Raw genomic sequence first — 27,914 nt, forward strand, 5'->3', positions numbered from 1 at the left:
AGTATGCGAATAGGCCTCAGCATGCTAACACAACTACGGTATATCCATACTATGCATCAACTTTTAAATGCTCTCAGTCTGAATCAAACACAATATGACTTATTGAACTTCGTTTAGCAACAATAAAAACATGCTGTAGCATTTCTAATATTGTTCGTTTTTGTCACACTCACACAACAAAGTAATATATATATAAATTAATATATTGTCCCTTGATTCATATCAGCGCCTTACTGATAACACAAAAACAACAACACATGTGGTTCAGCAGCATCTAGATGCATCCATCCTTAGCTAATAAACATTTCAAATGTAAGCGTTAATATATGCTGCGGACGCATGGCGCATCTTATTACCATATACGATAAAATTGCCCTGTACTTCGCAAACACTACATCCCTTAAGAGAAAACAAGTACTCGCACACTTTGTAGGCTGAGGTCCAACGCTCAGAGATGTATATATTTGATATTAAAAGGGTATGCATACAATATGACATATGTACAGTAAACCATTCAGTTATAATATGTATATATATGGTTACAGAGTTACAATTACAAAGAAGCAGTTGTAGTTACATAAGGATCAGATACAGCCAGCATACTTCACCCTATTTGCTCAATGTGCAGTCCTCTCCATCTTTGAATCTGCACCAACAGCAACGAACAGAGTTTCCCGGGTGAGGGGAAATACCTATATACTGTGTATTGGGGGAGGTACATGTCTGGGACTGAGTCTTCTGTTATTGGTCCAGGGGAGGGAGATCTCTCATTCATGATGTGTTATTGGTCAGTTTGAGGGCTTTTGTCCTAGATTGCTGGCACATGTGCATACCCTCCAACATTTTACACACAAAAATCGGTACAAATTAGAAAAAGGGGCGTGGCCACAGGTAAAGGGGGCGTGGCCACACCCCTTTTCCTTTACTTTCAATGGAAGTTTGGAGAGCCAAAAATAGGTACAGACCATAAAAAAAAGGTACTGTACCTCTTAAAAAGGTACAGTTGGAGGGTATGCATGTGTCTTCAGGAAATCCTTTGTATTGATACATTTGTTCATAACTAATCGTTGCAATGTGCTACAATCTACCCATAGTTATCAAATTAACACACACACATTCTCCTGATCATTTTGACACCAAGCATGATATGTTTAACTTGTTCCGTTCCAATAATACACATATATCTGGTTTTACACTCTCTTATATAAATACATTATAATGTCTGGTGCTTGACATGTTTAATTTATGTGTTGTATGAAATATGTGTTGAATATATCTTTGTGGCTTGTCTGTGTGAATGCGTATGCTACCAAATATCTCTGTGCACGCTGCATGTATGCACACGCACGGAAACCCATCTGTTTGGAGTGTGTATGTGGTGTGTATGTTATATTTTTGACTTCGACAAGCTGAACAGAGGCCTGTGAATTCTAGGCACATTAGGCACCCTCCTGACTCCAGACATATCTCACCATTTCCGGAATATCTGGAAATCGGTATCCCAACAGGCACATTAACAATTATTTGCTGGTCAGAATGACCTGCTTTTGTGTGAATCACTGAATTTTTCCTTATGTAAGAACGCCACATCCCACCTTAGTTCTGCCTCTTTGATTGTAAGAAAGGGATGGTATCGATATCCCTGCAGCTGAAATCCTGACATTCAAAAGTATTTTAAGCAACCCATCCCTCCCACAACCAAACCATAACTGTTCTCTCCCGCAGCCTGACCCTATCCCCCTGCAGCCTAACCCTCACTCTCTCCCTAGTGCCTAACCCAAAACCCAGTGTTTGCCATTGGAATCCATTGAGATGCCGCTGTCAGCATTATGACTGTCCAGATTTCAACCGCCGGGATCCTGACCACATCCTGTAAGAAATTATGAACCAACCAGATTTGCTAAATTTTTGTGAATCCTTTTTTTGAGCAGTCACAGACTGAAGTAAACTGGCATAATTCAACTCTGCATTAACCTCTGTGTCAGTTTTGATGTTTGCCTTGCATTACTTTCCAGTACCCGCAAATGTTCAATAATAACTTTTTGAATATTCAACTATAACACTACTATAATGCGGGTTATTTCGAGCAAGGTGTATACTCCTGTAGTTACTTGTAGTGTGCCTTCCCATGGATGCCAGTGGTGAGGCGCTGAGTCATGTTTACACCAGCAGGTCCCTCCGCAAAAAGCTGTGCTTTGCTGTATTTTACAGGGGGATTTTCCAACGTTTTTATTCACCACAATCCTTTCCAACCCATTATACTGCATAAGTGGATGTTATGTAGGAGAATTGTCTACATGGGGTCCTTGGATAATTCCTGGAAGTTTCAGAAAAGTATAGTATGTATAAGGATCCAGACTGCTTGAACTGTGAAATTGTTCTTTAGCTCTTCGCTATTGGAGGAAGTATCTTCTGATAAATCTAAATATATAAAAGTATTTTGTTGTTACATCTAAAAGACATGTAATTCGGGATCTGCTCAATTTTTTTTGTTATAATTTTTCTCTTACATCCTAGAGGATGCTGGGGTCCACATTAGTACCATGGGGTATAAACGGGTCCACTATGAGCCATGGGCACTTTAAGAGTTTAATAGTGTGGGCTGGCTCCTCCCTCTATGCCCCTCCTACCAGACCCAGTTTAGTAACTGTGCCTGGTGGAGCCGTTCACAGCTAGGGGAGCTCCTAGGAGTTCTTTTAATTGTATTATTTTTTTAAGGCGTTAGGTACAGGGAGGCTGCTGGCAACTGGGACTTAGGGGGGAGTAGCATCCAACCCTCTGAGGTTAATGGCCCCTATCTCTGCTGACAGAACACTGAGCTCCTGAAGGTGTCGATCGCAAGCCCCCGAGGCGACCGCTCGCTCCCGCAGCACTGCCGCCACCCACTAACAGAGCCAGAAGACGGTGGTGAGTAGGACGCCAGCGCCCCGACAAGCGGGGAGCCGGTGAAAATGGCGAAATCGGGGTGGGAGCGCAGCGCTGATGCTGTGCTCCGGAGGGCTCAGAGGTACAGTGTGCTGCGCTGTGAGGGGTGCCCTGGGCCAGCACAAACACCCTTACACTGGTCACTATTGCTATCAGGGACATCTGTACTATTGCTAGCGCCATTACCCCAGGCCAGTATAATCTGTATAAGGGCGGGAAAATGCGCCATTTTAGGGCGCGGAGCTTCTCCTCAGAATGGATCCAGCACTCACCAGCGCCATCTTCTCCCTGCAGGTCACACTACAGAGACGCTGACAAGGATCGCTGACCCTCCACATATCTCCAGCTATCCTGTGCCGTACCAGGGGGTTATAGAAGGGGGGGGGGGGTGTTCATTCACATTACTGTGTAGTCTTTAGGTTACTCAGTTAGCGCCAGGCATTTCTTTTATAACTGTCTACTGGGCATTGTGTGGGTTGGCTCCCTAACTCTGTGTCTCTCTGAAGGTACTTGGGGGAAACTGTGTCTGACATTTTCCTGTGTGTGTGTGTGTGTTATATATCTCACATTACCATGTCTAGGGACTCTGTATCTTGTGCTGCAGAGTATGTATCTTCTCCAGAAGAATCTATTCTATGTACTCAGGAATGCAATATACTGTCTCAGCCCTCTGAATCCCAACCCCAGTGGGTGGCTTCTATTAAGAGTATGATATCCCAGATTTCATCTATGATAGCTCATTAAGGGGGTATTTACTAAACAGTGATAAGAGCGGAGAAGTGAGCCAGTGGAGAAGTTGCCTCATCCACCAATCAGCAGCTCTGTATAATTTTATCGTATGCAAATTGTAGCTGTTACTTCAGTGGTGATTGGTTACCATGGGCAACTACTCCACTGGCTCACTTCTCCGTTCTTATCACTGCTTAGTAAATGTCCCCCTATGAGACTGAAACACAGGTTTTAAAAAAACTCTGTAGAGGTTTTGTCGTATTCTGCTCCCACTACCTCAACAAACTCTCCTAGTATATGCCCAAAAAAGCGTGCTTTTGCCCAGGTAATGCAAGTTGACACGGATACAGACTCTGATACGGGTGATGGGGATATACTGCGGGGGAGAGGCATCCCTTGCTAAAGGGGTGCAGCTAATGATTGAGGCCATTAGGGACATTTTACACATTACTGACGAGGTACCTGAACAGGTCGAGGAGGCTTACTTTACAGACAATAAGAAAGTCTCCCTTACCTTCCCTGTGTCTAGGGAATTAAATGCATTATTTGAAAAATCCTGTGAAAGCCCGGAGAAAAAATTCCAGATCCCAAAGAGAGTTCTAGTTGCTTTTCCGTTCCCTGAAGAGGATAGGAAAAAGTGGGAAAACCCTCCGTATAGTAGACACTTCTGTTTCTAGATTGTCTAAAAAGGTGGTTTTACCTGTCCCTGGGTCTACCGCTTTGAAAGAACTGGCAGACCGCAAGATTGAGACTACTCTCAAATCCATATACACTGCTTCAGGCGCCCACTATTGCTTGTGCATGGATCTCTAAAGCCATAGTAAAGTGGACAGGCACATTACTAGAGGATTTAGATACTGTGGATAGAAGTGACATTGAAATGTTTTTATGTCACATACAAGATTCTGCGGGTTTCATGGTGGAGGCCATGAAGGTTCTTAGTAATCTAAATGCACGGACGTCTTCCATGGCTGTCTCAGCACGCAGGGGACTCTGGCTGCGCCAATGGTCTGCAGATGCGGAATCCAAGAAGAGTGTGGAAAACCTACCCTTCACAGGTCAGGCTCTATTTAGGGAAGCTTTGGATGTGTGGATCTCCACGGCAACCGCGGGTAAGTGAACCTTTCTTTCCTCAGCCACTCCGACGCCGAAAAGATCATTCTCTGCATCTACAATGCAATCCTTTCGGACCACAAAGGTTAAGAAGTCCAAGAAAATCCAGAAAACCTGCACCGGCAGGTTCCAAGGAACAGAAGCCGGGTTCTGTTTCCTCAAAATCCTCAGCATGACAGTGGACCTCCCACCCTGGAAGGCGGGCAGGTGGGAGCACGTCTAAGAAATTTCAGTCAGGTCTGGGCGTCCTCAGGCCTGGACCCCTGGGTACAAGATATTGTATCTCAGGGGTACAGACTGGAGTTTCAAGAGCTCCCACCTCACAGATTTTTCAAATCAGGCTTACCAGCTTTGCTGACAGAAAGGGCTATCTTACAGGAAGCCATTCAAAAATTGGAAAAGGCAAATGACATTGTTCCAGTTACACCTCATCTGGAAAACAAGGGTAACTACTCAAACCTTTTTGTAGTGCTGAAGCCGAACGGTTCGGTCAGACCAATATTGAACCTCAAATCGTTAAATCCATATTTGAGGGAATTCAAGTTCAAGATGGAATCTCTGAGAGCGGTGATCTCAGGTCTGGAGGAGGGGGGATTCCTGGTATACCTTCACATTCCTATTTGGCCGTCACACCAAGCTTATCTCAGGTTTGCGCTGTTGGACTGTCTCTATCAGTTCCAGGCACTGCCATTCGGCCTATCCACGGCACAGAGGGTGTTCACCAAAGTAATGGCAGAGATGATGATTCTACTCCACAAGCAGGGAGTGAACATAATTCCATATCTGGATGATCTGCTGATAATAGCATCATCCAGGGAGAAGTTGTTGCAGTCCATTGCTCTCACAACTCGACTGCTCTGGGATCATGGATGGCTCCTGAATCTTCCAAAGTCACATTTGGAGCCAACAAGGAGATTGTCTTTCCTAGGGATGAACCTCGACACGGAAGTGCAGAGAGTATTTCTACCACTGGAGAAAGCGTTGGTGATACAAACACTGGTCCGGGATGTCTTGAAGCCTACCCGGGTATAGGTTCATCAGTGCATTCGTCTTCTGGGGAAGAAGGTTGTCTCCTATGAGGCTCTACAGTATGGAAGATTTTATGCACAGTCCTTCCAACTGTATCTTCTGGACAAGTGGTCGGGATCCCACCTACACATGCACCAGAGGTTACGTCTGTCGCCGAAAGCTAGGATTTCGCTCCTATGGTGGCTACAAATGCCTCACCTTCTTGAGGGCCGCAGGTTCGGGATTCAGAACTGGATCCTTCTAATTATGGATGCAAGTCTCAGAGGTTGGGGCGCGGTCACACAAGGGGAAAACTTTCAAGGAAGGTGGTCAAGTCTGGAATACATTCTTCCAATAAACATTCTGGAACTGAGAGCCGAATTCAATGGCCTTCTACAAGCGGCACATCTTCTGCAGGGTCAGGCCATTCAGGTGCAGCCAGACAATGTAACATCTGTGACCTACATCAACCGACAAGGCGGAACAAAGAGCAGAGCTGCAATCACAGAGGTAACAAAGATCCTCCTCCAGAAAGACACGCATTGGCGCTGTCAGCAATCTTCATTCCAGGAGTGGACAATTGGGAAGCGGACTTCCTCAGCAGACATGATCTCCATCTAGGAGAGTGGGGACTCCACCCAGAGGTGTTCGCAGAAGTGACAAGTTTTTGGGGCTTACCTCACATAGACATGATGGCCTCCCACCTCAACAAGAAGCTTTGCAGGAACTGTTCCAGGTCAAGAGACCCGCAGGCATGGGCGGTTGACGCACTGGTGGCTCCGTGGATCTTCCAGTCGGTGTATGTGTTCCCTCCACTCCCACTCATCCCAAAGATTCTAAAACTTATAAAAAGAACAAGAGTTTAGGCAATCCTCATTGCTCCGGACTGGCCAAGAAGGGCTTGGTACGCGGATCTTCTGGAGTTACTGCTGGAAGATATGAGGCCTCTTCCTCTTCGAGAGGACCTTCTGCAACAGTGGCCGTTCGTATTAAGACTTCCCACAGCTACGTTTGACGGCATGGAGGTTGAATGCCAGATCTTAGATCGGAAAGGCTTTCCGAAAAAGGTTATTCCTATCCTGATCCAGGCTAGGAAAGGAGAAACGTCTAAACATTACCATCGCATTTGGAAAAAGTTTTTTTTTTTGTGTGAATCCAAGAAGTTTCCTACGGTGGCGGTTTCTCTTCTTCCTGCAAGCAGGTGTGGATGGGGGACTACGTTTGGGCTCCATAAAAGTCCAGATTTTGGCCTTGTCCATTTTCTTCCAGAAACAGTTGGCTTCCCTTCCTGAGGTTCAGGCTTCCTTGAATGGGGTGCTGCACATCCAGCCTCCCTTTGTGCCTCCTATGGCACCTTGGCATCTTACCGTGGTGCATCAGTTCCTGCAATCAAATTGGTTGGAAACCTTTACAGGAGGTTGAGGTCAAGTTTCTCACTTGGAAGGTGGTCACACTGTTGGCATTAGCTTCTGCTAGGCATGTGTCTGAATTGGGGGCTTTGTCCTGCAAAAGCCCCTACTTAATTTTCCATGAAGATAGAGCTGAGCTCAGGACGTGTCAGCATTTTCTTCCGAATATTATGTCGGCTTTTCATATCAACCAACCTATTGTGGTGCCAGTGGCTACTGTTGCCATATAGGTAATTGTCCGCACTTAACATAATATTAAGGCAGTGGATATTGTCTGAATTAAAATATAATTCACTATAAATAGTTGATGTAACCAGTGAATAGTGTAGTGGAGATATATATATATATATATATATATATATATATATATATATAGTAAGAAATAGATCAATTAGGTTTGTATATGTATAAGTTAAATGTTTAATTTACAAAACTACAATGTGTTTATATAGATATACTGTATATATTTGTGTTTTGCTACAGGGTGAGATGTTGTGAGGGCTTTGAAGATTTATGTGAAGAGAACTTCTTGTCACAGAAAATCAGACTCTCTGTTTGTCATTTATGACCCCAATAAGATTGGGTGTCCTGCTTCTAAGCAGACGATTTCTCGCTGGATCAGGTTCACTATCCAGCGTGCTTATTCTACGGCAGGTTTGCCGTGTCCAAAATATGTTAAGGCTCACTCTACTCGTAAGGTGGGTTCTTCTTGGGCGGCTGCCCGGGGTGTCTCGGCTTCACAATTTTGCAGAGCGGCTACTTGGTCAGGGTTGAACACGTTTGCAAAGTTCTACAAGTTCGATACTTTGGCCTCTGAGGACCTAAAGTTTGGTTGATTAGTTCTGCAGGAGCCCCCGCGCTCTCCCTCCCGTACTGGGAGCTTTGGTACATCCCCATGGTACTAATGTGGACCCCAGCATCCTCTAGGATGTAAGAGAAAATAGGATTTTAATTACCTTCCGGTAAATCATTTTCTCGTAGTCCATAGAGGATGATCGGCGCCCGCCCAGCTCTTCGTTTTTCTGCAGTTGTTACTTGGTTCAGTACTGCCTTGTTACTTGGTTAAGTACTGTTGTTCAGCTGTTGCTGAATTGTTTCAAGCACGTTAGCTTGGGTTGCCTTGTTATGTGTGAGCTGGTGTGAATCTCACCACTATCTGTGTATTTCCTTCTCTCGAAGTATGTCTGTCTCCTCGGGCAAGTTTCTAGACTGGGTCTGGTAGGAGGGGCATAGAGGGAGGAGCCAGCCCACACTATTAAACTCTTAAAGTGCCCATGGCTCCTAGTGGCCCTGTCTATACCCCATGGTACTAATGTGGACCCCAGCATCCTCTACGGACTACAAGAAAAGGATTTACTGGTAGGTAATTAAAATCCTATTTCATTACTCATTTCATTAATACAAAATTTTTTACAATAAATTATGATTCTACAACATTAGATTTCTGACAAAAGGTTGTATGTAATTCAGAGACATGCGGCGAGATGTAAAGGCTGCGCGTTTGCACAGATGTGTGAGTTTAGCGCTAAACTCACACATTTTGCAAACTTGACCAATGTAATGGGGTGCAGGAACATGCAAACTCGCATTGGCAAAGCTCGCATAGAGATGTTTTGCCATTAGAGACATACAACTCAGGCAATGTAGTAGGGTGCGATTTTACAACTCGCACCTAAAACATTATCAAAATATCTCCAATAAATAGTCCAGCTTCTGGCTGGCGAGTTTGACGAAAGCATCCATAGATCAATAAGATCCATGCATGCTTCTGTCTGTAAAGGTCCATACACACGGAGCGATATAGCTGAGAGATTTTTACTATGTAGTCAAAATTGCTCAGAAAGTGCATATCGCTCTGTGTCTACACAGCGAGCGATAGCGATGCGCGTCCCCACCAGGTCGCTATCACTGTTAAAAATAGACTGTGCAGGCAAGTCAATTTTGCTTAGGTTGCTGGAAAAGAAAAAGCATCCCCTTGCTTAAATGATTTAGTCAAATTCGCTGGAAAAGTTAGTCAAAATCACCTACTGCCAGTTCAAGGGAAAACGCTCAGTCAAAATCTCTCCAGGTGTATGCACCTTTAGAGTAAAGAACCCGTCAAAAAAGTAAAAAAAATATATAATAAAGATGTGCAGTCCACCCCACCAAAACCTTGTTTGAATGCTGAAGACGTGCAGTCCACACCACCTTGGTTGAATGCTGAAGTCCGTTCCCTGCTAAAGTCTAGGGATAAGGATGCTTATTCAATCGCAAGAGCTGATTTGAGGAGAGGAATAAAAAAGGCAAAAGTGGAGTTTTCAAAAGAATGGAGGATAGGTTTAAGCAGTGTAGCGACTCCAAGAGTATGTGGAGGAGTCTGCAAGACATTACTGATTATAAATCTAGGAAAGTGGTGTCTAGTGCAGCAAATAGTACAATGGCAGAAGATCTAAATGTCTTTTATTCCAGATTTGATAGGAATAATTCAATTATTGCTGAAGCTGTTGAGACTAGACCTGGTGAGGCCCCGGTAGTATTGGATGAGCAAGATGTTCTGAAGTGTCCTAGAGGTGTCAGCATGGGTAAATCTGCTGGGCCAGATGGGATCCAAGGTAAAATCCTTAGAAAATTTAGTAATGAACTAGCTGGGATTTTTACGGTAATATTTAATACCTCTTTACAGGTCTGTAAAATACCAAACTGTTTTTTAAGTTTACAGAAATTATCCCTGTACCCAAAAAGGGCTCACCCAAATGTTTAGACGATTATCGGCCTATTGCGTTAACGTCATTAGTTATGAAATGCTTTGAACGATTGATGTTAAAACATATAAAATCCCATTTTCCTGCAAATTTGGATCCTTTTCAATCTGCCTATTTGCAGAATCGGTCTACGGAGGATGCAGCTCTGACTGTTTTAAATCAGGCACAGAACCACTTAGAAAAGAAAGGGACTTGTGTGAGAATTTTATTTGTGGATTTTAGTTCTGCGTTTAACACTATTGTACCGGCATCTTTGGTTTTTAAGCTTTTTAATTTAGGCTTAAATGGGTTTACGTGCAACTGGATTTAAAAAATTTTGACCGATAGGCCTCAAGTAGTTAGGTTAGGTAAATCTGTGTCCGGTGAGGTCCACATAGGGTGTGTTGTGAGCCCGTTATTATATTCATTATTTACGTATGATTGTTTTTCAGTCTCTGATTCTGTTAAAGTGGTGAAATTCACAGACGACACAGCGGTTGTCGGTCTCATAAGTGGAAATGATGAGATATCCTAAATATCTGAGAATGGAGTAAATTGATTTTAAACACATCCAAAACTAAGGAAATGGTCGTTGATTTTAGACGTGGTAGCAATAGTAACATAGTAACATAGTATCTGAGGTTGAAAAAAGACAATTGTCCATCGAGTTCAACCTATTTGTGGTGTCCTATGCATGATGATTTGACTAAAATTTCTGACTGATGCTGCTGTCAGCCATTGCATTTTATCCCTATTTATAGTAACTATAATGCATGACTATGCACCATACCCCTGGATATCCTTATCCAATAGGAATTTATCTAACCCATTCTTAAAGGTGTTGACAGATTCCGCCATTACAACTCCCTCGGGCAGGGAATTCCAAACACGTATTGTCCTTACCGTGAAAAAGCCTTTACGCCGTATTGTGCGGAATATCCTTTCCTCTAACCTGAGCGAGTGTCCACGAGTCCTCTGTGTTGATCTAACCAAAAACAGGTCCCGCGCAAGCTCTGTGTATTGTCCCCTTATATATTTGTAGATGTTGATCATATCCCCTCTTAGTCTCCGCTTTTCCAATGTAAACATGCCTAGTCTTTCAAGCCTTTCCTTGTATTCCATCGTCTCCATGCCCTTAATTAGTTTGGTCGCCTCCTCTGTACCTTTTCAAGCTCCAGGATATCCTTTTTGTAGTACGGTGCCCAGAACTGTACACAGTATTCAAGGTGTGGCCTCACTAGTGATTTATATAACGGGAGTATAATACTCGCGTCCCTAGCATCAATACCCCGTTTTATGCATGCTAATATCTTATTAGCCTTCTTTGCTGCAGTCCTACTTTGGGTACTACTGCTTAGCTTGCTATCTATGAGGACACCTAAGTCCTTTTCCAGTACAGAATCCCCTAATTTTACCTCATTTAGTAGGTAGGTGTAATTTTTGTTTTTGTTACCACAGTGCATTACCTTACACTTGTCTGTGTTGAAGCGCATTCTCCATTTGGCTGCCCATGCTTCTAATTTAACTAAGTCGTCTGAAGAGACTCGGCATCCTCCTCTGTATTTATAGCCTTACACAATTTGGTATCATCTGCAAATATTGACACCATGCTCTCTAGACCTTCTGTTAGGTCGTTAATGAAAATATTGAACAATAGCGGTCCTAATACTGAGCCTTGCGGCACACCACTTAGCACTTCAGTCCAAGTTGAAAAAGATCCATTAACCACAACGCGCTGCTTCCTATTATCTAACCAGTTTTTGACCCAAGTGCATATTGTGCTTCCTAGCCCTGATTCTTGTAGCTTGTAGATAAGTCTCATGTGTGGTACAGTATCGAACGCTTTGGCAAAGTCTAAAAAGATTACATCCACGTCTTTACCCTGATCTAGGTTTGCGCTTACTGTTTCATAAAAGCCAAGTAAGTTGGTTTGACAGGATCTGTCCTTCATAAACCCATGTTGATTCCTTTTAATGACCTTATTGGTTTCAAGGAACTTCTAAATACTATCTCTTAGAATATCTTCCAATACTTTCCCCACTATAGATGTAAGACTAACTGGTCTATAATTACCTGGTTCAGCTTTACTTCCCTTTTTGAATATAGGCACTACTTCCGCTATACGCCAGTCTTTGGGAACCATACCTGATATAACTGAATCCTCAAAGATCAAAGATAGCGGTTTTGCCAGTTCAGAGTGAAGCTCCATTAGAACCCTTGGATGAATACCATCGGGCCCTGGTGATTTATTAATCTTTAAATGTTTTAATCGGTCACAGACTACTTCCTCGCTCAAATAAGTACCTATCAGTGTGATATTGTCATTATTGAGATTGTGTGTCAGTCCCTGAATTGGGTCCTCTCTAGTGAATACTGTTGAAAAAAACTCATTTAGTGTGTCCGCTATGTCATTATCATTTTTGCTTAAGACTCCCAACTTGTCTTTCAAAGGGCCTATACTCTCCTTTTTTAATCTCTTGCTATTAATGTATTTAAAGAATTTTTTGGGATTCGCTTATTTCCTGTATTTTTGGATGGAAAGCCTGGGCATGTACATTTCAAATGAGCTAACTTGGTCCTTGAATAGATTTTTTGGATTAAGAAGGCGCAGCAGCACCTTTTCTTCTTGAGGAGCCTCAGGGCTGTCTGTTTGAGTGCGAGTACCTTAGGCTTTATCGTATCATCATAGAGAGTGTTTTGACGTACGGAATGATAGTGTGGTTTGGAAATTGCACTGTAGCGGAACGTATTACCCTTGAACGTGTGGTTAAAACTGCTAGTATGATCATTGGGGTGTCCCTGCTCTGTATGAAGGATTTTTATATTAAAAGTGTATTAAGGAAAGCTAGGTGTATACTCGCTGATGAGTCATCCAAATTGTTTGATCTTTGAAATATTGCCATCCTTAAAACATTTTAGGAGTGTTCGTGCTCAAATCGCATGTCGAACAGCTTCTTTCCAACAGCTGTTCGGTTGTTAAACAATCACCAGACTTAGGGGTATATGCAATTGCGGTCGAATTCCGGCTGGAATTCAACCGTTTTTGGATTCGACACAATTCGACCGTCAAATCCCGGCCGCTGGGACCCGAATTCGACATACTGTATTCAATAAAAAACGGATTTGACAGTCCCGCTGTTGAAAAACGGACCAATTGACGATAGTGTGTGTCCTGGATTCGACTTCATGGACCGCACAAAAGTGTTAAAAAAAAACCCTGAACGAAATTGCGTGGGGTCCACCCTCCTAAGCATAACCAGCATACGGGGGAAAAATGACATGGGATCCCCCGTATTTTAACAACCAGCACCGGGCTCTGCGTCCGGTCCTGGTGCCAAATATACGGGGGACAAAACACTTGGGGGTCCCCCGTATTTTTAACACCAGCACCGAGCTCCACTAGTCAGAGAGATAATGCCACAGCCGGGGGACACTTTTATATCGGTCCCTGCGGCCCTGGCATTAAATCACTAACTAGTCACCCCTGGCCGGGTACCCTGGAGGAGTGGGGACCCCTTAAATCAAGGGGTCCCCCCCTCCTGCCACCCAAGGGCCAGGGGTGAAGCCCGAGGCTGTCCCATGTGTAAAGGGAAAGGGGTCCCATGTGTAAACATGGGACCCCTTGCAGTGCGTGGTCCATGGTTTCCGTTTTTTATTTTGCCACGTACGTGGATTACAAACTAAGAAGAGGACCAATCTACCCCGGATTGTTGTGAGTATAATTTTATTTACAGGTACCCCGTGGATTCTACGTGGAGAAGGGGACCGACACGTCGTGTCAACATAGGTAAGTATGTGTGTATGTCGGTGTGCATGTATGTAATAAAGTTATACTGTCACGGTGTGTGTGTACTGTTTTTATTTGGGTATTTTTTTTGTAGTAGAATTACAGGTACCAGCGGGCCCGATTTCCCCCCGCATGCTGGTACTTGTGGTTCTCCAAGTACCAGATTGCGGGGGAGGCTTGCTGGGACTTGTAGTTCTGCTACAAAAAACAATATTCTTTTTTTTCTGACACATGGCTATCAGCCCCCCATCCGCCGCCCTTGGATGGGGGGGATAGCCTCGGGCTTCACCCCTGGCCCTTGATTGGCTGGAGGGGGGGACCCCTTGATTTAAGGGGTCCCCACTCCTCCAGGGTACCCCGGCCAGGGGTGACTAGTTAGTGATTTAATGCCAGAGCCGCAGGGACCGATATAAAAGTGTCCCCCGGCTGTGGCATTATCTCTCTGACTAGTGGAGCCCGGTGCTGGTGTTAAAAATATGGGGAACCCCTACGTGTTTTGTCCCCCGTATTTTTGGCACCAGGACCAGACGCAGAGCCCGGTGCTGGTTGTTAAAATACGGGGGATCCCATGTCATTTTATTCACGTATTTTTACAACCAGGACCTGCTCAAAGAGCCCGAGGCTGGTTATGCTTAGGAGGGGACCCCACGCATTTTTTTCCTGAAATTTTTACCCATTCCCACCCCTTCCCTTCCCACTGAAAAACATGCTCTGATCTCTCCATATTATTTTAGTCAGTAAAAAAAAAAATTATTCTTTAAAAAAATATATTAAATAATACTTGTGGCTCCTAAATAGACAAACCAAGTAGATAATCCCTTCTAATATAAATAGATATGCTATTAGCAATCAAAAAAACACAAAAAAACATGTTTTTTTAAATTTTTTATTAGATCACGACAGCAAAATGAGGCGGAATGAAATTGACAAAATGACTGTCGAAAGCACTGTTGTCGAATCGACATTCTTCAATTGAATATACTTTTGTCAAAAAGCCGCATTTTTACCATTGCAGACATGTCGAATTTGAAAAATGTAGAATTGCAAAAAGTCGAATCTGAAACGGCAGGTTTTTAGACGAAAAGTACTGTATTGCATTGTCGAATCCAATTCGACAGGTTTTTTTTTTTTGTTTTTTTTTCGAAAATGCCCTGTTTTTCGACATTTGCGGCAATTCGACGGCAATTGCATATGGCCCTTTGTGCTAATCTTTTAGAAAAGAAGTATGGTTTTACTGTTTATCTAATTGCGCTGAATGCTCATATTGTATTTCATTGACATCTTGTTGCTGTTTTGTTAATGACAAATAAAGTATATTATTATTATTATTATTATTATTATTATTATTTCCAGCCCCAGGCTTTTTGATCTGGTCCTGGTTGCTAAAATACAGGGAAAAAATTGTGTAGGGGTTCCCCGTATTTTTACAACCAGCACCAGGCTCTTGGACCGGTCCTGGTTCCAAAAATATGGGGGAATAAAGACGTAAGTGTCCCCCGTATTTTTTAAACCAACAGCGGGCTCCACTAGTCAAAGAGATAATGCAGCAGTTGACGAGTTTGTCCCGCAAGTTAATCTCGCACCTTTTTACATCCCGCCAATGGTAAATATTATCCTGTAGCATGTGTGTTTTGTTAGGAGCTGCATGGAGCATTGCACAATCTGCAGAGAGAATTGCATGAGAAAAATCAACATCTTAAGAAATTAGAAGAAGAGAAAAGTACAAAGCTACTGGCTCAGGAGCACAGCATCCAGAGATTAAAGCAAGCAGTGTCCCAGAAAGAGCAGATGTTACAAGTGAGTGACGTTCAGAAAATGTATGTACATGTCTATTACAGCAAGTCAAATAAGCAAGTCCACCTTCTTTCTAAAATTCCAGTTTCAGTGAAAAGTTTAATTGTCAGATGATTTTAAGCAAAGTGTCCACCAAAATCTTCTTTTTTTAATATAAAGAACCTTTTTCTGATATGTCAGATTGGCAGTATTCCAGTGCCTGGGCCAACCAATTCACCTGCCATTTTCACTGTGTGAACATTGTAATGAATCTTCTCCTGACATTCATACCCTAACAAATTTTTGTATTAAATTCTCTCTGGGGAAAAAGGGATGAGTATTCTTGAACTCTAGCGGACCTGGCCATTGAGCCAATAGTGATTGTCAGGTCTGTAACTGTGTCTGGGGCACTAGTGGGTCAGTGGTGGTGCGGTGGAGGAAACGAGGCTATAGAAGATTCCTGCGCATGTGCGCACTGATATTTATTTAGCACACAGAGGTATGACAGGCAATAGTAACTCCGGTAATTGGTCTGGAAACCAACAGCAATAGATTCACACAGTCTGTATATATGCACAAGTCCACAAAGCCAAGCCAGGCCAAAGCAGGAGACAGTTTGTAAATTGCAAGCTGGTTGTTTTAAGTGCCAGATGGAATAGCACAGTGCTAAACGCAGACAAACGACACACAGGTGAGAATGGTAAGTAGCACCTGGAGAGAGTCTCTTACTGTATGCAGAGGTGGAAGCTGACTGTGGAAGGAGTTGTAGGAGAGCTGGATTGCTGGAGCATGTAGTTCCACGGAAACACTGGAGCAAGGAAATCACAGGAGACTGGAGCCAGGAGACGCTGTACACTGGATGTGACGCGTTGTTCAAGGCGATGAGACTGAGCCGATGTTCTGGATTTATACCCCTTGGTCAGCAGGCAGTGGATGCTTGAATCATGTGTGCAGACACAGCGCAGGATTGGGTGTCATTGGTACACAATGATAATGGGCACTGCGCCCGCGGACAGAGCATTCATGCAGCCGCAAACTGGAGCCGTGACCTCCGGAGGCCTGCACACCAGCGTGCTGGTGAGATGCCACTGAATGCCGATTCCTGACAGTACCCCCCTCCTCCCCCTTTATGGGTGGGCACCGAACACCCACAAGGCTTGGAAGGAAGACGTCTATGAAAAGCTTGAACTTAGCATGGAGCATGTACATCAGTGACATTGACCCAACTCCTCTCTTCAGGACCATACCCGGACCAGTCGATATTGTAGACGACCATAACGATGTCGGAAATCCAAGATCTTCTCAACCTGGTACTCTACGCCCCGATGAGTTTGAACTTTTGGAGCCGCTGAAAGAGCTTTCTGAAAACGGTTAAGAATCAAAGGTCTGAGGAGAGAAATATGAAATGAGTTCGGAATTTTTAAATAAGAAGGTAATTTCAGTTTTATGCCACTGGATTGATGACACGTTCAACAGGAAACGGACCAATGAACCGTGGAGCAAACTTCATAGAAGGATTTCTGAGACGGAGGTTATGGGAGGATAACCAGACTTTACCACCTGGCTTTAATCTTGGAATTGCTCGCCTTTTCCAATCTGCAAAGACTTTTTACTGGTTAGATGATTTCGCGAGAGAAAGATTAATCTTTTTCCAAATCTGAGAGAACTGCTGAAGAACTGAAGAAGCAGTGGGTACATCAACAACAGGAAGATCTTCAAAATCTGGGTCTCTGGGATGTTGACAATGAACTGCAAAGAAAGGCATAGTATCGGTGGCTGAATGATAACGGAAGTTGTGAGCAAATTCGGCCCAGGGCAACAAATCCACCCAGTCGTCTTGCGAAGAAGAGATGTAGAGTCTTAGAAAAGTCTCAAGCTCCTGGTTTACTCTCTCCGTCTGCCCATTCGTTTGCGGATGGTATGCTGTGGAAAACTTGAGTTTGACTTGCAAGGCAGAACATAAGGCCCTCCAGAATCTTGCCACAAATTGAACTCCACGGTTGGAAATTATCTCAGTTGGAAGTCCATATAATCTAAAGATTTCACATAGAAATAATTGTGCAAGTTTAGGAGCAGAGGGCAAGCCAATGAGAGGAATGAAGTGGGCCTTCATAGAGAACCTGTCGACCACTACCCAGATGGTATCATACCTTTTGGAGGGAGTTAGATCTGAAATAAAATCCATCGACAGATGAGACTAGGGACGACTTGGTATGTGTCACGTCCCAGAGTCTTACCGGGGTATCGGCGCCGCGGGTACTGCCGCTCAGGTGGCTGGCGGGCAGCGGCGGTGCTGGGCTGCTGTGGCGGGGCCATCTGTGGCTCTGAGGGGCTGTTGCGGCGCGTCCGTTCGTGGTGGCCAGAGGCTGCTGTGGCAGGCTCACTGGCACAGGGGGCAGCTTCCGGGGAGGGCAGAGGGAATCCTGGTACTGTAGCACTGAAGGTGTGTCTGCTGCACAGGGGCCGCTATGTTGGAGACCAAAGCTCTGAACCAATTGCACAGGCTCATTTTGTTCAGCCAATCCAGGGAGATCTCTCATCTTAAAAGGGAGCTGGTTCAGGTTATGGGTGCCAGTACTTCAAGTTACTACTTAGGTTTAGGATCTCCAGCTCTGTGCTCCCAGGATACTTCGGTACCTTAGTTACTCTCCAGCATTGCTCTGCCTCGGTCTTTCTAGTTGCAGTAGTCCCGTCATTCCTAACCTGCTACCATCTGAGAGGGGCGCTCTCTGTAAGCTTGATTCCTCATGGGTCTTTGGTCATAGACCGTTACCATGCTCTTCAGCCTCGTAATTCAAGCCACAGCTCACAGTCTTCGGTTCATTATCGTCCGTGTTCTTCAACCTCGCCTTTCAAGCCACAATTCACAACCCACAGGTCATTATCTTCAGTGTTCTTCAACCTCGTCTTTCAAGCCACAGTTCACAACCCCAAGTTCATTGTCTTCAGTGTTCTCCAACCTCGTCTTTCAAGCCACAGTGCACAACCCGCAGTTCATTATCTTCAGTGTTCTTCAACCTCGTCTTTCTAGCCACAGTTCACAGTCTTCAGTTTTTCAAGTCAAAGTTTACCACCCGCAGCTCATCATCTACAGTGATCATCCTGTCTTGGATTCCTCCACTTCCGTTGCGCCTAACCCATGAGAAGGAATTTCATCCAGCCATCTCGTCTTCTTCCCTCGCAAGTGTTCGCTTCCTCAGGCAAACCTCAGTCACAGGATCCTCGTTCCAGGCCGAGCGTGACAGTAAGCACTGGCCCCATGAATCCGATGGGTGATCAGGCTTCGGGAGGCAATGCTACCGCGGATATTCTGTCACGTCTGAGTAAACAGGAGGCTGTACAATCTCAAATTGTGCAGTTCATGCAAAGTATGTCAGATCACCTTCATTCTCTCCATGCAGTTATGGCAGCACCTCAAGTCTCCGTGCCTGCTCCCATAATTGCGTCCCCAGCTGCAACTCTGATTGCATCTGTCATCGCCTAGTAAATTCGATGGAAATCCGAAACAATGCCGCGGGTTTCTTAACCAGTGTGAAATCCAGTTCGAATTGCAGTCTGCCAACTTCCCATCTGCCCGGACCAAGATAGCGTATATAATTTCCATTTTAACTGGACAAGCTTTGGAATGGGCTTCACCTTGTGGGAAAGAGCAGATCTCATCCTCTCCAATTATTCAGGATTTGTGTCAACGTTTCGTAAAATTTTCGACGAGCCGGCCAGAACCACTTCCGCCTTGTTGGAGATCCTACGACAGGAGACTCGGTCTGTCAGCCAGTACGTGATTCAATTCCGTACCCTCTCCTCTGAACTAGGCTGGAACGAAGAAGCACTTATCGCTGCCTTCTGGAATGGTCTATCCGATAAGATCAAGGATGATCTGGCAACTCAGGACGTTCCTGATAAATTGGATAAGTTAAGTTCTTTGTGCAACAAACTGGATCTAAGGTACAGAGAATTCTGCCTGGCGAAAGCAAAGTCAAACCGACCCAAGCCACGGGGCTATCCTCCACCCCGACCATAGTCTTCAATAATGGAGAAACCCATGCAGATCAATTGTTCTCGCCTCTCCAATGAGCAACGCCAGAGACGGAGACAAGGGTATCTGTGTATGTATTGTGGCGCATCCGATCACTTTAAGTTCTGCAGTCAACGTCCGGGAAACTCCCGCTCCTAGCTTATGCCGGAGAAGTTAAGCTAGGAGATTCCATAGAATTACTCACCAGAAAAGAATCTGTTCTACTAACTTGTCTGGAGCTTCCTTCATCGCCCCTTCCCATTCCTGCGCTACTCGACTCAGAAGCCGCCAAAAGTTTCATTACAGCAGCCCTAGTCAAACGATCTGGAATACAAATGGTCCGATTGGATCAGGCTATTTCTGTCACTGTGGTGGATGGTAGTTATATCACCGAAGGGATAATGTCCTTTCGTACAGTACCCCTTAAGAGAGAGAGCATTTCTTTCCTCGTAATTCCAAAAGCCTCTCATGAACTAATCCTGGGATTACCGGGGTTACAGAGACATCATCCACACACAGACTGGCAAACTATGGACGTACTCACCTGGGGAGAATTCTGCTTCCGAATTTGCCTGTCTACAGTGAGACCTCTTCGCACTCGTAAGTTCCTCCGGTTTCCCACGGAATACCAGTCTTTCTCAGATGTCTTCAGCAGGCAAGGAGCCGACACTTTACCCTCGCATCAAAGTTGGGACTGCCCTATTGACCTGATATCTGGCAAGACCCCTCCCAGAGGTTGGACTTATCCCCTATCTCTCCCAGAGATGCAAGAAATGTCCGAATATATCCAGGAGAATTTGGAAAAGGGGTTTATTCAGCCTTCTTCCTCTCCGGCCGGGGCAGGGTTCTTCTTTGTTAAAAAGAAAGATGGAGGTTTGCGACCCTGTATCGACTACCGGGGTCTTAATGAGATTACTGTTAAGAACAGATACCCCTTGCCACTGATTTCAGAATTATTTGACTGAGTAAAGGGAGCCACAGTGTTCACCAAGTTGGATCTGCGGGGAGCTTATAATTTGATGCGCATTCGCCCGGCAGATGAATGGAAGACAGCATTCAATACCCGTGATGGGCACTATGAATACCTGGTAATGCCCTTCGGCTTGTGTAATGCCCCAGCAGTCTTCCAAAATTTCATGAACAAGATCTTCAGGGATCTTCTTTACAACTGCTTGGTGGTATCCTTGGATGACATTTAAATTTTTTCCAGAGATCTTAAGACCCATTGTGTTTAAGTCAAGGAGGTTCTTGGGCGTTTGAGGAGGAATAAATTGTTCTGCAAATTGGAGAAATGTACCTTTTGAAGTGTCCTACATTATCTCAGGATAGGAGTTACAGATGGATCCTGCCAAGGTCCAAGCGATTCGGGATTGGTCGTTACCAACCACTCTAAAGGGGGTTCAGCGTTTTCTTGGTTTTGACAACTTCTATAGAAAATTTATCAAGAATTACTCTTCCAACATTGCTCCCATTACCGCTTTAATTATAAAAGAAGCAGATCCAGCCAAGTGGTCGCTAGAGGCCTTGGATTCCTTTTCTTCGTTAAAGAGTTTTCACAACTGCTCCAATTCTTCGTCAGCCTGATCTCAGTCGTCCTTTTGTTGTGGAAGTGGATGCTCCCACCGTGGGTGTGGGAGCAGTTTTATCTCAACTCTTCGAAGATAAAAAAAAAAGTCCATCCATGCGCATATTTCTCATTAAGATTTTCACCTGCTGAACAGAATTACGCCATTGGGGAACAAGAACTACTGGCAATTAAGTTGGCTTTGAGGAGTGGAGATATCTATTGGAAGGAGCACAACATCCAATCTCCGTAAACACCGATCATAAGAACCTTCTATACTTGCAAACCGCTCGATGTCTAAATCCACGCCAAGCGAGATGGGCCCTTTTCTTCTCCCGTTTCAACTTTACACTCAGTTACCGTCCAGGTTCTCTTAACAGAAAAGCGGATGCCCTTTCTCGCTCTCTAAGTTCTGATGCCTCTGCTGATTGCACAGGAGAACAATTCATTTTGGATCCCATTTCTTTCTCCGCCACTCATACAACCCAACTTCCCCCACCAGGAAGAACTTTCGTTGCTCCGAATCTTCACAAGAAGTTATTGACTTGGGCTTATACGTCACCTTTTATGGGCCATGCGGGGGTCTCAAAACTCTCAAGTTTTTACAGTGTTCATACTGGTGGCCTCGTCTCAATACTGATGTGCAGGAATGTATAACCGCTTGTCCAAAATGCATACAGCATAAAATTCCAAAAGGTTCTCCTCCTGGTTTACTTCACCCATTGCCAATACCACAAAGACCGTGGACACACATCTCTATGGACTTTATAACTGACTTACCTGCTTCTGGAGGACTAAACACTATCTGGGTCATTGTGGACCAGTTCTCTAAAATGGCACAATGTTCCTCTCCCTGGCCTTCCAACAGTATCTTGTCTGGCAAAGTTATTTATAACAGAGATCGTCCGACTGCATGGATTACCACAAGAGATAGTATCATATCGAGGACCTCAGTTCGTAGCCAGGTAATGGAAATCACTCTGTTCAGCACTTGAAGTTAAACTAAACATTTCCTCCGCATATCATCCTCAGACGGATGGCCAGACTGAAAGAGTAAATCAGTATCTTGAAACCTTCCTACGTCTATTTATGTCTTCTTCCCAAGATGACTGGTTGGATTATCTTCCGTTTGCTGAATTTGCCCATAATAATCTTCCATTCCGCTACCAAATCTACTCCATTCTACATAAACTACGGTTATCATCCGATAATTCCCGATTTTCAACATATTCCAACACTTGAGGTTCCTGCAGCAGAGCTAGCATTACGACAGTTCACCAAGACTTGGAAACAAGTACACAAGGCTTTGCTTAAAACAAGAGATACAAAACTTGCAGATCGAAGACGGAGGGCTGTTCCAAATTTCAAACTGGGAGATCATTTTTTTGGTCTCTACTCGTAACTTGAGACTGAGAGTACCTAGTAAGAAAGTTGCATCCAGGTTTATTTGACCATACCCAATTGAAAAGGTCTTAAACCAGTGGCTTACAAGGTAAAGTTACCTCCCCATTTGAAAATTCCGAATGCTTTTCAGATTTCACTTTTGAAACCTCTGGTTCTCAAGCGATTTCGTGCTGCATTGCCTAAGACTCCAAAAATCCAGTCTGCTCAAGAAGACAAATTTGAGGTTCACCAGATCATCGATTCTCGAAAGAGGTATGGTCGTCTCCAGTATCTTATCGACTGGAAAGGGTATGGACCCGAGGAAAGGTCTTGGGTATCTTCAGAGGATGTCCATGCTCCAAGACTAATTTGAGCCTTTCATGCCAGGTACCCAACCAGACCATGAGGGTGTCCGGAGTTCCCCCCTCAAAGGGAGAGGTACTGTCACGTCTCAGAGTCTGACCCGGGGATCAGCGCAGCGGGGGCTGCTGCGGTGGGTCCGTTCGTTGTGGCCGGAGGCTACTGCGGCAGCATCACTGGCACAGGGAGTAGCTTCCGGAGAGGTCAGAGGGAGTCCTGGTGCTGTAGCACTGAAGGTATGTCTGCTGCCCAGTAGCCGCCATGTTGGAGACCAAAGCTTTGAACCAATTGCACAGGCTCATTCTGTTCAGCCAATCCAGGGAGAGCTCTCCTCTTAAAAGGGAGCTTGGTCAGATTATGGGTGCCAGTGCTTTAAGTTACTACTTAGGTGTAGGATCTCCAGCTCTGTGCTCCCAGGATACTTCGGTACCTTGGTTACTCTCCAGCATTGCTCTGCCTCAGTCTTTCTAGTTGTAGTAGTCCCGCTGTCCCTAACCTGCTGCCATCTGGGAGGGGCGCTCTCAGTAATCTTGATTCCTCAAGGATCTTTGGTCATAGACAGTTACTGTGCTCTTCAGCCTCATTATTCAAGCCACAGCTCACAGTCTTCGGTTCATTATCGTCAGTGTTCTTCAACCTCGTCTTTCAAGCCACAGTTCTGTCTTTAGTTTTTCAAGTCATAGTTTACCACCTGCAGCTCATCATCTACAGTGATCATTCTGTCTCGGATACCTCCACTTCCGTTGCTTCTAACCCATGAGAAGGAATTACATCCAGCCACCTCGTCTTCTTCCCTCTCAAGTGTTTGCTTCCTCAGGCAAACCTCAGGCGCAGGATCCTAATTCCAAGCCGAGTGCGACAGTATGGAGTTTGGCAACAGTTGACCAGCAGGAGCTTGACGAGGAACTGTATGCTGGGTGCATTTGGGACATGAAGCTACAAATTCTTGGATATCGGCTTCCATATGTGGCTCCCAATAGGACTGCAACAAGAACTTATAAGTTTTGAGGATTCCAGGATGACCAGTGAACTTGGAAGTGTGAGCCCAAGACAGGAGATTTGGACGAAGCTCAGGTGAAACAAACATCTTGCCAGGAGGCGGAGCTGGAGACACATTAGTGGAAGCAAAAACCACAGGATTGAGAACTGGACGAGAGATTTGTTCTGAAGACTCTTCATTAGCACTCATGGAGCGTGATAAAGCGTCCGCTTTAACATTCTGAGAACCAGGACGAAACTGCAATTTGAAATTAAAATGAGAAAAGAATAAGGCTCACCTTGCTTGCCGAGGATTCAGACACTGTGCTGCCTTTAGGTAAAGGAGGTTTTTGTGGTCGGTATAGATGGTGATAGGAAACTTGGCGCCCTCCAACAGATACCTCCATTCTTTGAGGGCCAGTTTAATTGCTAGCAGCTCCAGGTCTCCGATGGAGTAGTTCATCTCGGCGGGTGAAAATCTACGGTAGAAAAACCTACAAGGGTGAGTCTTACCATTGGCTCCCGCTTAAGACAAGACTGCGCCAACACCAACCGTCAAGGCGTCCACCTCTAACACGAAAGCCCTGTTGACATCTGGCTGCTGTAACACAGGAGCTGACACAAAAGCTTGTTTAATTTTTCGAAAGGCAGACCGTGCTTCTTCAGACCACTGGGAAGGACTCGTCCCTTTCCGAGTGAGGCAAGTAATGGGAGCTATCAATGTGGAGAATCCTTTGATAAATGTTCTATAATAGTTGGCGAAGCCAATGAAACGCTGAATTGACTTGAGTGTAGTGGGAAGAGACCAGTTCTTTATGGCTTCCAACTTGGCTGGATCCATTTAACGATCGGAACCAGAAATTATGTACCCTAGGAAGGGCACTGAAGAAGTTTCAAAAGTACACTTAGTTTACCATAAAGATGATTCTGTCGAAGAACCTCTTTCACTTGTTGGCGATGGGAGGCCAAGTCATGGGAGAAGATCAGGATGTCATCGAGGTAGACTACCACATACTTGTACAATATGTCTCGGAATATTTCATTGACAAAGTTCTGGAATACCGCCGGGGCATTACTTAGGCCGAAGGGCATTACTAGATATTCGTAGTGGCCATCGTGAGTGTTGAAGGCGGTTTTAGACTCATTGCCATTTCGGATCCTGATGAGATTATAAGCCCCACGGATATCTAACTTTGTGAAGATACTGGCACCTTTGACTCTGTCGAATAGTTCCGTGATTAATGGCAGAGGGTAGCTGTTCTTAATAGTGATATCATTTAAACCTCGGTAATCGATGCAGGGGCGTAATCCTGCGACTTTTTTCTTGACGATGAAAAACCCCGCTCCTGCTGGAGATGAGGATGGATGGATGAACCCTTTCTGCAGATTCTCTCTTATGTACTCACTCATATATGTGCATCCTTTGGGTGGGTTTTTCCCTTGGAGGAGATCAATGGGACAATCCCATTCTCGATGGGGAGGCAGAATGTCAGCGGCCGTTTCACTGAAGATGTCAAAAAAATCCTTGTAGGCCTCAGGAAGTCCAGACTGGAGTTTTTCCCCTGAAGATCTCACGGGACAGATTTGAGCCAAACAGGAATGGAAACAGGAAGGACTCCATGCTGTGAGCTGTAGTGTGGACCAGTTCATTTGTGGGTTGTGTATTTGAAGCCAGGGCATGCCCAGTATGATCTCATGAGTGGCTTTAGGAATTACCAAAAGTTCAATGAACTCGGAATGGAGGAAGCACACTCCCAGGACCACTGGCTTAGTCTGCTGGTTGATGGAACCCTCGGCAATACGACTATCATCCACGGCTGTGAGGTAGACTGGGCAAGACAACTTTAAAACAGGAAGATGGATCTTATCAACTGCAGCCTGTGTAATAAAGTTCCCAGCAGCACCACAATCTACTAAAGCAGAAAAGGTATGTAATCCACTCTGTGTTTCCAATGTTACAGGGAGGATGAGGTCTCGAGACAAAGGAGCTTTGGCTGAAATTCCTAACTTGACTCCTCTTTTACAAGTTTGGATCTGGCGTTTCCCAAATGAGAAGGACAGGAACCAATCATGTGACCAGCAGCAGCACAATATAGGCACAGTCTCTCCCGTAACCTTCTTGACCGCTCCTCGGGGTTAAGCGGGATCTATTCACTTGCATAGGCTCATCAGAATTAGTGGGCTGGGACTGTACTTGAGGCATAGCCCGATGCTTGCGAGGGTCACTTCGAGAACGTTCACTGGTTCTTTCGCGTAAACGCAGGTCCAATTTCACACATAGGGAGATTAAAGCCTCCAGTTGCCCTGGGAGATATCGGGTTGCCAACCCATCTTTTATACGATCAGACAGTCCTTGCCAAAACATGGCAACCAACGCTTGATTATTCCATTTAACCTCTGATGCCAATGTCTGGAACTGGATGATATATTGTCCCACGGTGCGTGTTCCCTGGCGAATCTGGAGGATGTCTGAAGAAGCAGATATTGTATGCCCAGGTTCATCAAAGATGCGTCGGATTGCAGTAACAAATTCTGTATAGTTGTTTTGGAGAGAATCTGCTTGCTCACATAATAGGGAGACCCAATTCAAGACAGGACCAGTCAGGAGGGACACAATGTATGTGACCTTTGTCCTAGGTGTCGGGAAGTTGTGTGGCAGTAATTCAAAGTGGACTTCACACTGATTCAGGAATCCACAACACATTTTGGGATTGCCATCGAACTTACTAGGCGTAGGAAGATGGAGACGAGACCCTGGAGAGGTAGCGACTGGAGGACCCGAAGCTGTGGAACTGGAAACTGGAGCTGGAGTAACAGAACTTGAAAGAGACTGTTGTAAAGTGTCCAGTCGGGAAGACATCCCTTGCAGGAATTGTGTAATCTGCTGTTGTGCAGCACCACAGTATAAAAAGTGAAATGAAATAAATATGACATATACGTCCCTTAAGGATGTTTGGTATGTAGATCCTCAATTGTTCAACAGATGTTCTCAATTGATGTAGTTAATGTCCATCAGTTTTATATGAAAACAGAAAAGAGCAGACATACAATGTGTAATATTGTTTTATGCGATTTTTCTTCTTATATACAGAGCTGTCCTTATCCCATCAGAATAGAAGGGCACGGTAGCATAAATAGGGGATCTATATACGGTGCGTACCCAGACTCACACTAGGAAGAACAAATATGTGCACAAAAAGGTTTCTTTAAGATTCTTCACCCTCTCCGTGTGTCCTTCACCATATAGTATGCAGGAAGGAGCATACCTAAACTCACTTTAAAGTGTGAATGAGTCAAGTATATAAAGGTATCTTTCTCCTATATTGCTATATCAATAAAGATGCGTACCACGCTCACAAAAAAGAAAATGAAGATGTTCCTATCAAGGTATCTTTCAAATCCACGGCCATTTCAGACTTCAGGAGACCAATACGCAGTTTGGCAGTCCCAAAGCAAAAAAGTAAGAATGGTGCCAATCAGTCCATTTTTTTTTTTTTTTAATTTATACAAAATCCCATAGTTGGGAAGAAAAAACACGTACATGAATGGACGACAAACACTCCTTAGAAGGAGAGTCAAATTAAAACATAATTTGCACCAATAAAAAATAAAGAAATCCAAATGTCATAAAGTGCAATAGATGATGAAAAAAATACCTCAAAGGCTGGCTTTTGGAGTTGAGAGAGGTTGCACAGTGCCCAGTATTGTCGACGCGTTTCGGCTCAACAGGAGCCTTCCTCAAGACATGTGGGCACTGTGCAACCCTATGCTATTTATCTGGGCACTGGCCAATAAGGTATACAGGAAATGACCTCACACTTGCATAATCAATTATTAAAAGTATTGAAAGAATTGTAAATTCTTATACTATAAATTAAAAGATCACGTATAAGAAGCCAGCATGTTATACAATAACTGGAATTTAATAAATATTTAAGCTGAGTTGTAAGTCATCTGACAGGAAACACCCTCCTAAGGTGTGTGCTGATATAGATATTCCCCCCCTAAACCTATACCTATAGAGGAAGTTCCCGCTAACACACTCCCACAGACTCGGAGGTGTCAGCGCACTGCGCCTGCCTCTGCTTCGTCGTGGCGCATGTATGCGTTCCACGGCGCATACATGCGTTCCACGGCTTGTTTCCGGGAA

The 27,914-nt window shown here is 44.5% G+C and overlaps 1 protein-coding gene across 5 annotated transcripts in view; it reads left to right on the plus strand.

Moving 5' to 3' along the window:
* The window catches only part of PDE4DIP (phosphodiesterase 4D interacting protein), a 1,081,329-nt gene that overhangs the window by 399,381 nt on the left and 654,034 nt on the right, over positions 1–27,914 (plus strand). For all 5 annotated transcript variants that reach the window (XM_063940306.1, XM_063940302.1, XM_063940304.1 and 2 more), the window contains one exon: positions 15,330–15,488. In XM_063940306.1, the coding sequence (XP_063796376.1) occupies positions 15,330–15,488 (159 nt within the window). The remainder of the gene's footprint in view (positions 1–15,329; positions 15,489–27,914) is intronic.

The sequence above is a fragment of the Pseudophryne corroboree genome, chromosome 9, assembly GCF_028390025.1.
Source record: "Pseudophryne corroboree isolate aPseCor3 chromosome 9, aPseCor3.hap2, whole genome shotgun sequence".
Taxonomy (NCBI): domain Eukaryota; kingdom Metazoa; phylum Chordata; class Amphibia; order Anura; family Myobatrachidae; genus Pseudophryne; species Pseudophryne corroboree.